Here is an 11,902-nt window from a genome sequence, read left to right as displayed (position 1 = left end):
ATGTTTGTAATGGTTAAAGTATAAAAATAAGACTTGTAAATGTGAAGAAAAAACAATCAGTGGCCACCGGCTTGGTTTACGTTTTCTTGTTTTAGGGCCATCAGCTCATTGGTTGTTTCTAAAACATGAACTGGTTGTTAATTACTTGTTTTCATATTGCTTTTTGTGCTACAGTGCAGCTAAACTCAGCTGGTTTTCTGTTTTTATGTCTGTTTAATTATGTCTTTTTTATATGTCTGTTTAACGTACAAACTAGATGATGCTTTTCTAGTTAAAAATAGAGTTTAATTCTGTGTATTTTAATTTTTGAATACACATTTCATCTGCAGATCAGGGGCTGAAAGAACATCTTAACAACACAAGAACCTGACTGCGCAGAAGCCACTATATTTGTTCCTGAAAGAAGAAAAATTTAGATCTTTGTAGTAAATTTAATAACTGACGTACAACAATAATGTTGAAATATTTCAAACGAGAAGAAGGGCCCAAAAAGCTTTCAGATGCTATTAAAAAAAAATGCAAACAATCAGAAACACAGACAGGGCCTCTCCCTGTTTATATAATTCCACTGGAAAAAAAAAAAGATTTCAATGTCGATGGATGCAAGAGTTTCACTTTTGGGAAAGAGTCCAGTAAACCTAATCGCACCATAATGGTTCTTGGAGCTACCGGTGCTGGGAAGTCAACTCTCATCAACGGGATGATCAATTACATTTTAGGTGTTAAATGGGAGGATCCATATCGCTTTAAGTTAGTTGATGAGGGTCAGTCAACATCACAAGCTCAAAGTCAGACCTCTGAAGTCACTGTGTACAAAATCAACCACCAGGAGGGATTTGAAATCCCATTCTCTCTGACCATAGTGGACACTCCAGGCTTTGGAGATACAAGAGGCATAGAAAAAGACAGAGAGATTGTAGAGCAGCTACGTAATCTCTTCACTGCTCAGGGCGGTGTCAGTGAAATCGATGCTGTGTGTTTTGTAGCTCAGGCTGCTTTAGCTCGACTCACACCAACACAAAAATATGTGTTTGATTCAGTGCTCTCAATCTTTGGCAAAGATGTGGCAGAAAACATCAGGGTTCTGGTGACATTTGCAGACGGTCAGCGACCTCCAGTTCTAGAGGCGATCAATGCTGCAGGAGTCCCATGTCCTAAAACAAAAGACGGGCTGCCGGTTCACTTCAAATTCAATAACTCAGCACTGTTTGCAAACAACAAATCAGCTGTAGCAGAAAGCATAAGTGATGACGATGAAGAAGAAGGAGGCTTTGATAAGATGTTTTGGGAGATGGGCACAAAAAGCATGAAGAGGTTTTTTGCTGCTTTGAATAAAATAGAAACCAAAAGCTTGACACTGACAAAGGAAGTCCTCAGAGAAAGAAAGCAGCTCGAGAATTCAGTTGAGAATCTGCAGGAGCAGGTGAAACTTGGGTTAGCCAAGCTTGAGGAGATAAAAGAGACGAGTGAAAAACTTAGAGAACATGAAGCAGAGATCAGCAGAAATGAAAACTTTGAATTTGAAGTTACTGTCAGAAAGCCATTTCAGGAGGACATTTCTGGCTCTGGAAACTACATCACCAACTGTCAGCAGTGTCATGCCACCTGTCACTTCCCTTGTGCCATAGCAAATGATGCAGATAAACGTGGCTGTGCAGCAATGGGGCCAGATGGATATTGTATAGAGTGCCCAGGAAAGTGTATTTGGAATGTACACTTTAATCAGAAGTACAAATGGGGCTATACAGATGTTAAAGAAAAAAGAACAATAAAGGAGCTGGAAGAAAAGTATCGGGAAGCCAAAGGAGAGAAGATGACTGTTCAGAAAGTGATTGATAAACTGAATGCTGAGTACGACTGTTTGCAGGCTGACGTAGTGAAACTGATGGAGAGATCTTCCAAGTGTCTGAACAGACTTAAAGAGATAGCACTGAAGCCCAACCCTCTGTCCACTCCAGAGTACATCGACATGCTTATTGAAGGAGAGAAATCTGAGGCCAAACCAGGCTGGAAGCAACGAGTTCAGTCTCTGATGTCCATGAAGGAAAAAGCAGAGACAATGGCTAAAATAGAGCAAGGCAAGAAACTCCTGCGTCATCAAGAATCACTTGATGTCAATCCTTAGCCAAATCCATGAAACAGCACATAGTCACAGGCAGTCAGATAATGATAGAGGGTAAAATCACAGCCAGCTGCAGCAACCTCTGAATGATTTTAAAGTTTCACCTCTTTTTGTATTTATGATTCTGAAAGTTTAGAAAGAATATGTACTTAACCTACTACAAGCAACTTCAAAGTTAAATAAAACATAATAAAATTCATTGGTTTTTTTATTTCCTGATCAACTGTATTTTCTTTTCTACTGGTCGACACGTCATTCTCATCTTCATGCTCATTTTAAAATTTATATGTTTTCTTTTTATTTATCTAAGGTTGAATCATTCAATTTAATCAAAAACAATTAATCATGTCCTTTCTAACCTTAACTCTTCAATGAATTTTCTGATTCTAAGATAAATAAAGTGGTTAATATGCTTTGGCTTATGAGTACTTCTTATTAAAAGATTTAAGTGAATGCATATATTTGAGCCTGTATAAAATCCAAAATAAATAAATTGTGATTCAATTTCTTCTTCTTCTTTAAAACAAATATGTATACTATATCATTCCACCTTGGAAAAACAATTGTTCAAAGATAATTAAAAGCAAACTATTGGCAAACATTCATGGCCATGATGAGTGAAAGTAAACTTCTGACTATATATCAAGGCCATCTTCAGTCATTGCCGTGGCAATAGGCAGACACATAAGCCATAGTGTTCGAACAGTTTGAGCCTCTTCAAGCTTTCTTAGTACAGAGTGTTAGAGTTGATTCTTTAAAGATTGTCATTTGTGCTAAGATATATATAACCATTGCTTGTATGTGTTTTGATAAAATGTTTCTTTCATATTAGGTTGCGTACTTAAGATGTAGGAAGCTGTCTCGTCGCTATAGGTTTCCATTGTACATTTAGAAACCACAAGCTTCTGGTTTTATAAGTTTAGCAGGACTGCTCACTTCTGCTTTTGTACATGTTGGTTCGTTGAAAGGTCACGCCATAAATGGAGTGACTGAAGATGTCGTTAAAAGGTCGAGCCATATATGGTGTAACAGGAAATAACACACACAAACGCTCACTGAGATATTTGTGTAACTGCTTGTTGTCAATAAAAGAGATGACGAGGGAGGTCAGGTTCGGAGTTGGCTGAGAACCTAGTTAGTGCTCCTGGGACACAAGCTTTTCAGAAGCTAGAAAATTTGTTTTCTAGCACAGGCAACTGTGGTTAGCACACCAAAAGGTCCAGAGTTCGACTCCATCACCTGGCCGGGCCTTTCTGCATGGAGTTGGCATGTTCTCCACGTGTTAGATTCAAACTTTGTTTGATTTCTGACTTCTAATGTGTTCATACACCTAGTAACTGATTAAAACAGCAGAAAAAAACTCCAAGCCATTTAAGTTAGCAGGAATCATGTGTTCTGATTCTTTTTTGTAGTTAAACTCTTGCTGCTGTTGCTGCTGCTGACTGTATTCACAGCAGTATGTGGCTTTAACTTGTTTCCTGCTGTCTTCTTATAGGCATCTCTATTGCAGCCTACTGCTGTCATGGGGCGGCTGTGTGAAGGCAAGAGAGGACCCAAATGCACGGCTCTAGACACACGGGGATGAACTCAAAGGCAGGTCTTTATTAACAAGAACATAAGAAGTCATACAAAACTATACTGGGAGAAACTAAAGCTAAGCGCTGGGAAGACACGGGAAATGCACACAACCTAGAGGGACGACGCAACACGGAACAAAGGGATACTTTGACATAAATACACAGAAGGTAATGAGGGAAGTGGGAACACACGGGGAACGCAGCTGAGGACAATTACTCGTGACAGAGCGGGGAGGACACGAACCTGAAAATAGTCCGAGAACAAGATAACCACAAAAACTGGAGCACAGGGAGCAAACAAAAAACAGTTCGGGAGGTCAACCTGGAGGATGGCAACACAACAGTGCAAAACAGTGCAGTTCAGGATGCCGACCATGCGGACGGCAACGGCGGCGTGGAAACAGTTCAGGCGGCCGGCCGTGCGGAAGGCGGCGGCGACAGCAAAGGAGGCAATAGAGCTGGTCCGGAGGCAACCCAAGACAGTGATGACGTCTGGCTAGAGACCCAGAAAGTGGCCGACGACGCTGAGGTGCTGGACGTACCTTGGGCGGCGGTGTAACAACCGCTGGACCAGGCGACGCTGAAGCGGATGCGGAGGCTGCTGCAGGCGTGGATGCGGAGGCTGAACTGATGTCTGTAGTAACGGTGGTGGTGAGAGTGGAGTAGGTGGTGGAGTTGATGACTTCACAGGAGACTGCACTGGGGACACTGGGGACTGCACTGGGGACTGCACTGGGGACAGATGAGCTGCAGGAAACTGAACCGGGGACTGCAGTGACGGTTGTGGTGGAGGTGTAATGGGTGGAGGTGTAATGGGTGGAGGAGTGGATGATGGAGCTAAGGGCGACTGAGTGGCAGATCGAACTGATGACTGAAGTGATGGTACAGGTGAAAATGGAGCTTGAGGTGGGGTAGGTGACTGAGGTGCGGGGGACACAGGAGACGTGGCTAGCGGGGACACAGGAGACGTGGCTAGCGGGGACACAGGAGACGTGGCTAGCGGGGACACAGGAGACGTGGCTACAGATTGAACTGAGGGAGACTGGGTAGCAAACTGAACTAGTGGTAGTAATGGCGGTTGGAGAGAAGGCTGGACTGTACACTGAGGAGAAGGCTGACTGACTGACCGAGGGGCATCCTGTGCAGCTGAGTGTAATGATGGGTGTGGGAGCGGATGTAGGACAGGTGGTGGTGTCGGTTCCTCTGAGCCTGCAATGCGGATGAGGAGTAGGTACAGGTGCAGAGATCGGCTGGGTCCTGGCGGGCCTCACCTCAGCGTTTGGCACCGGTTTCGGTAGGGACTGGGCAGTTGCTGTCTCCACCCGAGGAGCTGATACGGGTGCAGGGACCAGCAGAGCCTCAGCCGACCCGGAAACCGGAACAGCGACCAGCTGGGCGCCAGCCCCCCTCACCTGGGGAACTAAGATAGGTGCAGGGGAGTGGTGGGCCGCAGCTATCCCTAGAACACAAGGGGCCTGGGAGGCGGGCCTAGAAAGAACAGTCGGCAAGAGATGAATTCCCTGCCCTGACTGAGCGGATGAGGAGCAGCGCTCTGACTTTGTAGCGTTAAGTGTGCTAAAGCTGTAGCTTACAGGCACTAAAGCACCACCTTCAGTGTTTACAGACTCTAGAGAAACGTGGTCAGCTGAGGCACCAACAGTGTTAGGGCTACTTTCTTCGGAGCTAACCATGCTTCTACTGTCAGAGGAGGGGTTAATAGCCGATGTAAACATAGTTCTGTGCACTGGAGAGGCAGATGAAACAAAGTCTTTTACCTCCAGATTGCTGGAAGCAGTAAACCTGGGGAAAACAGTGGTGGGTGTAGAGCCCCCTGACTCAATAACATTCGAATCAGTGGATACGTCAGAATGGGCTTTCCCCTGGTGTGATGGCTCAGAAGTAACGAGCTGGGGTCGAGCTATCACAGGAACATTTACAGTCTTGGATTTTATTGCTTTAATATCTAAGGAGGCAGGTTTTAAAGCCCCAGTGGTGAGCTGAACTGCAAAACAATCATCCTCAGCAGACACACAGGTAAAGGGCACAGAAACTGGTGTCTCTAACTCAGGTAATGCTGACTTCACGTTTTCAGGCCTAGGAAACACTAGCGAAGGATAATCTTTCTCAAATATGAGTCCAAACGTAGGAAAAACGATCTTTGAGCTGACCCTCTGGGCAGTACAACAGTTCATAAGAAGTTCGGGTTCGGATTCAACAGTTACAGATCATTAGCCTTTAGAGCCTGAGGCAAGAGTCACAGAGTTTGCATTCCTGCATTCAGAGTAGTGAGAACTAGCCTCAGAGTGAACAGAAAGAGTGTCTTTGTCACTCACCCCAGCCGTCTGCTCAGAAGTCCCGGAATCCGGCTGAGGAGAGGACCGGCGACGACGTGGATGGCGTCTCCTCCTTGATGAGGGAACGGAGGTGACGGGAAAAACCGGTGATGATGCGGGGGTGACGGTCTCCTCTTCATCATCCGACCACATCGCTGCTAGGAAAGCAGCAAGGGAGGGACGGTCAGAGCTGAGAGGGGATGGAGAAGGGCTCTGTGGCAGCGACGCCGAAAAACCCTCTAGTTTTAGCAGCCACTGTTGCGATACCGTCGCGGCGAGCTTAGTTCGCTGCTGCTGCAGCGGCTGCCTGGCGGACATCTCTGTCTGCTGTCGCTGTGGTGTGGAATCCCGGGAGGAGACGCTGTCTGCCAGCTCACGAGCTTGTAACGCCTCCTTGGCTCGGCTCAGTTCATCAATAAAGCCCTCATAGCAGGTGAGCTGGCGAAGGTAAGGGTTACCCTCGATTGCCCTTATGGCGTTAAGTCCGACGGCAATTGTCCGTGAGTCCGAGGCGTGGGTTATTCGTTTCACCAGACTCTGTACACGGAGAGTATCTCATAAGAAGTCATACAAAACTATACTGGGAGAAACTAAAGCTGAGGCGCTGGGAAGACACGGGAAATGCACACAACCTAGAGGGACGACGCAACACGGAACAAAGGGATACTTTGACATAAATACACAGAAGGTAATGAGGGAAGTGGGAACACACGGGGAACGCAGCTGAGGACAATTACTCGTGACAGAGCGGGGAGGACACGAACCTGAAAATACTGACACCAAGATGTGGACCTTGAACACAACACAGTACACAGAGATGAGCACAGAGATAGAGGCAGAGAACAAGGATGAATACACGAGGGGATGAGGAGAACACAGAACACAAAGGACGGGAACACGGTACCAGAACAAACACCACAATAACAGCATGGACACAGGGGGGATCCAAATACCAAACCAAACAATCTAATGAACATAAGGAACAAAATACAAAACCACAGGAAAACTAAGAACACTGGGTCAAAATGACCCAGGACCATGACAACTGCAGTAACATACTGACTGTGGATTAAAGCCTCATATTTCTGCACTTTCAAAAACTGAAAAGATGCGATCAGTTGGAGAACCACTGTGTTTTACTTGTGCTTTGTACTTTTAGTGTTTTTTTCCTATTCTCCCCCATTCCCCCTTTTTTTGCTCTTTCATTCCCCCATTTCTTTTCCTCCATCTTCTCTTTATTACTTCTCCTCCACCTGAGAGGAATGAGGGGGGGGGGGGGGGGGGCGCTGCCCTTGCGGCGACCAGCAGTTTGTGTCTGTCAGTGTTTTAACTTGTTTTATTTCATTTTTAAGTTATGCTTTTTATTTTTTGAGCCTGAGGAAATCCTAAAGCATTGGCTTGTGCTTTGTGGAACTCTCTTTTTAATGAAGATGGGTTTTTTAATTTCGCATGGTTTTATTTTCAATCCTGACGGGCGACCGTGGCTCAGGGGGGTTGGGAAGCGCATCTGTAGCCGGAAGGTCGCCGGTTCAATCCCCGGGCCCTCTGTCCTGGTCGTTGTGTCCTTGGGCAAGACACTTTACCCTACCGCCTACTGGTGTTGGCCAGAGGGGCCGATGGCGCGATATGGCAGCCTCGCTTCTGTCAGTCTGCCCCAGGGCAGCTGTGGCTACAACCGTAGCTTGCCTCCACCAGTGTGTGAATGCGAGAGTGAATGAATAGTGGCATTGTAAAGCGCTTTGGGTGCCTTGAAAAGTGCTAAATAAATCCAATCCATTATTATTATTATTATTGTTGTTTGGGGTCATTGCTACTCACAAACAATTACATACTGTAACAGCAGTCTGGAGAGCAAGGAGCGGCTAGCAGGTCTAGCGGGCATGTGGTGTGGAGGTTAGCCGGAAAACCCAAAGCCAGTCAGTTAAATTAAACAACAGACCTTTATTCATTGTCAGCAACATAAGACCATACAAGCCAGGTCTCCACGGCTCTATTCTGTCCGTACATACACGTGCGGGGATCGGTAGTCGCCGGCGCCAGCCCGTTACAATGGTAAGGTTTCTCCTGAGAACAGAACATGAGCAGCGTGTAATGGCTGCAGCTCTCCTGCTGCCAGCCGTACACATGAACACCAAAAACAACAACAGCACAAGCAGCGCACAGGTTTTAAGCCGGCGAGGCATGATTGTAGATGCCGTGAAGGTGAGTCGATCTCACCTGCAGCGGCATCGCAGACCACAACCCGCCACAATAATAAAGCTTTTTTTAAAATTTAATTATAAATAAATTATTTCTCCTAATTATGTCCTGGGTTTTAACTATTTAATAATAAAAAATGAAACATCACAAAAACACTTAAGGTCATTACAATTAATTGCGATTTAGCAATTTAGCATCCACCTTATTTATTGAAAAGTATCGGTATTGGTATCGGCGATACTGGCCCGTATTTACTTGGTATCGGATCGATACCAAAATATGCAGTATCACACACCACTAATACTCACACACCCACTAGGAGACTCCCACAACTACTACGATAAGATAAGATAAGATAAGATGACCTTTATTAGTCCCACAGGTGGGAAATTTGTTTCGTTACAGCAAAAGTGCAAAGTTATGCAGCAGAAATTAGAAGACACTGGAATGGAATAAAATAAAATACTATATACAATAGAATAATATATACGATAGAATAAAATAGAATGCAAATGCTATATACAACTGAGTGAGAAAATACAAAAGTACAACTTTGTCAGAAAAAAAAATGCACATATAGCAGTCTTATTGCACATGTGTGTGTTTGATCAGTTGAAGTCTTTGTTGTGGAGTCTGACAGCCATGGGGAGGAAAGACCTGCGAAATCTCTCCGTCCCACATTGTGGGTGCCGCAGCCACTGAAGGAGCTGCTCAGTGCTGTCAGAGTCTCCTGCATGGGGTGGGAGATGTTGTCCAACAGGGATGACAGCTTAGCCGCCATTCTCCTGTCACTCACCACCTCCACTGGGTCCAGAGGGCATCCTAGAACAGAGCTGGCCCTGATCAGCCTGTTCAGTCTCTTCCGGTCCCCAGCAGAGATGTTGCCGCCCCAGCAGACCACACCATAAAAGATGGCTGAGGCCACCACAGAGTCATAAAAGGTCTTCAGGAGTGGGCCCTCCACTCCAAACGACCTGAGTCTCCGCAGCAGGTACAGCCTGCTCTGCCCTTTCCTGTAGAGGGCGTCTGAATTATGAGTCCAGTCCAGTTTGTTGTTCAGATGAACACCAAGGTACCTGTAGCTGTCCACAGCCTCGATGTCCATACCTTGAATGTCCAGTGGTTGCAGTGGAGGATGTTTGTGCCTAGGGCAACCCCCCCCTAGTGGTGCTATAACACAATAAGGGTTGTTACAATACTCACAGGAGTTTCTTCTGGATCTTCGGTGGAATGGCCCATCTCTGGATTCTTTTCACCCTCCAGTGTTTTCCAGCTCTGGATTATCCGGTAACCACAGGGGCACTTTTGTTTTTAACAGAGTCAAAGCAAGGAAGTGGGGTATGAAGGGAGGTCTACATCAGCGATTGAGGAAGCAAATACGATACAATCGTATTCCTTTACCATCAATAATCCTGGCTAATGTGCAGTCTCTGAGGAGTAAATCGGATGAACTGCATTTGAATGTTGCACATTTATGTGACTACAGGGATATATGTCTAATGGCATTCACAGAGACTTGGCTCAGGGATTCGGACCCTGATTCTTCTCTGGAACTAAATGGCTTTGGTTTTCCCATACGTTTGGATCAAGACCCCGGAGCTACCCAGAAATCTCACGGAGGAGGAGTGTGCTTGTATATTAATCAGAAATGGTGTAAAAACGTTACCGTCTGTAAAAAGGTGTGTCTGCCTGACATTGAGCTCCTCTCTGTGTCTTTGAGGCTGTTTTATCTGCCGAGGGAATTCCCACAGATTAACATCACCGTCATTTACATCCATCCTAAAGCGAATCCAAAGAATGCGACTGACACCATCTCCAATGTCATCCACTCACTACAATCCTTCTCTCCTGAGGCCCCTAATATTGTTCTGGGGGACTTTAATCGCTGTGACTTGAAGGAAGCATTGGGCAGTTTTTATCAGTATGTGAACTGTCCCACACGCTTCAATAAGACTCTGGATCTATGTTATGGTTCCATAAAAGGTGCATATACATCTGTGGCAGGCCCCACCCTCGGATCCTCGGACCACAACACGGTGCATCTTCTGCCAGTTTATAAAACTGTGCTGAGGAGAGAGAAGGTGAGGAAACACAGCATCAAGGTTTGGAGTCACGACGCCTCTTTAGCCCTGCAGGGCTGCTTTGACCGTACAGACTGGTCGGTGTTTACAGAATCATGCAGAGACATTAGTGAACTGATTGACGTGAACTGTCTGCAGCTATATCTCCTTTTGCAGAGATATGATTATTCCTTTAAAAGTTGTGCATAATAAAAAACCATGGTCTTCAAAAGCTCTTATGAGGCTGATTCATTAAAGGAAAAAAGCTTTTATTGAAGGGAATATCTTGAAAGTTAGAGAAATTAGGAAGTAAATCACATCAGAAATTAAAAAAGCCAAAATAAAATACAAGGATAAGGTAGAGGCAAAGATGGGTAGAAATAACATTAAATGATTTTAGGCCTGTCGCTTTAACATCTTTAGTGATGAAGCCCTTTGAAAAACTTATCAGGAAGGAGATCCTGCAGCAAGTAGAAAAGCTAATCGACCCACTACAATTTGAATACAGGCTTTGTAGAGGTGTTGATGATGCAGTGGTCACTCTGTTGAATTTCTTGTATCGCCATCTTGATGGCACCAAAGCTCATGCTCGGCTCTTATTTATTGATTTCTCTTCAGCTTTTAATACTATCCAGCCACATCTTTTAGCTGATAAACCTCTTTTTCTCGTTGGTTGGATTTTAGACTTTTTAACTGACAGATCTCTGTGTGTGAGAGTAAACGGCTGTTTTTCCAAACAACTGAACTCTTCTACTGGCTCACCACAAGGTTGTTGTCTCTCTCTTCTACTGTATATATTTTTTTACACTAATGACTGTCGCAATACGCAGGCCAACAGGCATTTTATTAAATATGCAGATGACACAGTCATTGTAAGCCTCCTTCATGGTGAAGAGGATTCCCATGGGCCTGTTGTGGATGAGTTTGTTTCATGGTGTGATCAGTCTTTCTTAATGATCAACACCTTGAAAACCAAGGACATGGTTATTGACAGAGACAGAAGGAGCAACTGGGGTCAAAAGCCACCTCAGAACGGACAAAACACAGAAGAAGATGCAGGTTTCACCTGCAGTGCGCATGGACACTGGAGAAAGGACTGCCCCAATTGGGGCCAGAACCAGGATGACAGAAATTTGAGCAGCAGCAGCAATGGTCGCAAACAGAGTGAAGGAGGAGAGCAGGACCCCAGGGCACGCTTCAGGCTGTGGTTTACCCAAGACACCAGAACAGGAAAGTGATGAACACACACACATCTACACACACACTGACTCAGCACGACGTAAAATACACATTTTCTATGATTGAGATTTAATTCCTGGAGGAACAAAATTCCAAAACAATATTGTTCCCTGAGGAAGAATGAAAAATTTCCTGTGAGTTTTCTGTTGATTTTTCTTAGCACTAGGTTTATTTTATCAGTGAGGTTTGGGTTGTTTTCTTTCTCTATGCTGTCCTCACTAAAGTTTGTTGCAGGCAACGTAATTTCAGCTATACAGCTAGCTTAACAATCTTTATTCCCAGCACTTCATCCTCCAAGAAACAGGCCGCTTGTTGTGTTTGGCAGGATTTAATGATGAAAATAAATTCTCTCTCTCTCTCTTTTGTAAAACT

The 11,902-nt window shown here is 45.0% G+C and overlaps 1 protein-coding gene across 1 annotated transcript; it reads left to right on the top strand.

Annotated features, from left to right (window-relative positions):
• The first annotated feature begins 454 nt into the window (after positions 1 to 454).
• On the top strand, positions 455 to 2,125 carry LOC102799678 (uncharacterized). Its single transcript, XM_035916596.2, has one exon. It carries the CDS (start codon positions 455 to 457, stop codon positions 2,123 to 2,125), a length of 1,671 nt encoding a protein of 556 aa, XP_035772489.2.
• The last annotated feature ends 9,777 nt before the right edge of the window (positions 2,126 to 11,902 follow it).

The sequence above is a fragment of the Neolamprologus brichardi genome, chromosome 18 (assembly GCF_056152115.1).
Source record: "Neolamprologus brichardi isolate AB-2024 chromosome 18, ASM5615211v1, whole genome shotgun sequence".
In the NCBI taxonomy this organism is placed as follows: Eukaryota; Metazoa; Chordata; class Actinopteri; order Cichliformes; family Cichlidae; genus Neolamprologus; species Neolamprologus brichardi.
The sequence above is the reverse complement of the archived record's forward strand: the minus strand, read 5'-3'. Positions and strand labels throughout refer to the sequence as shown.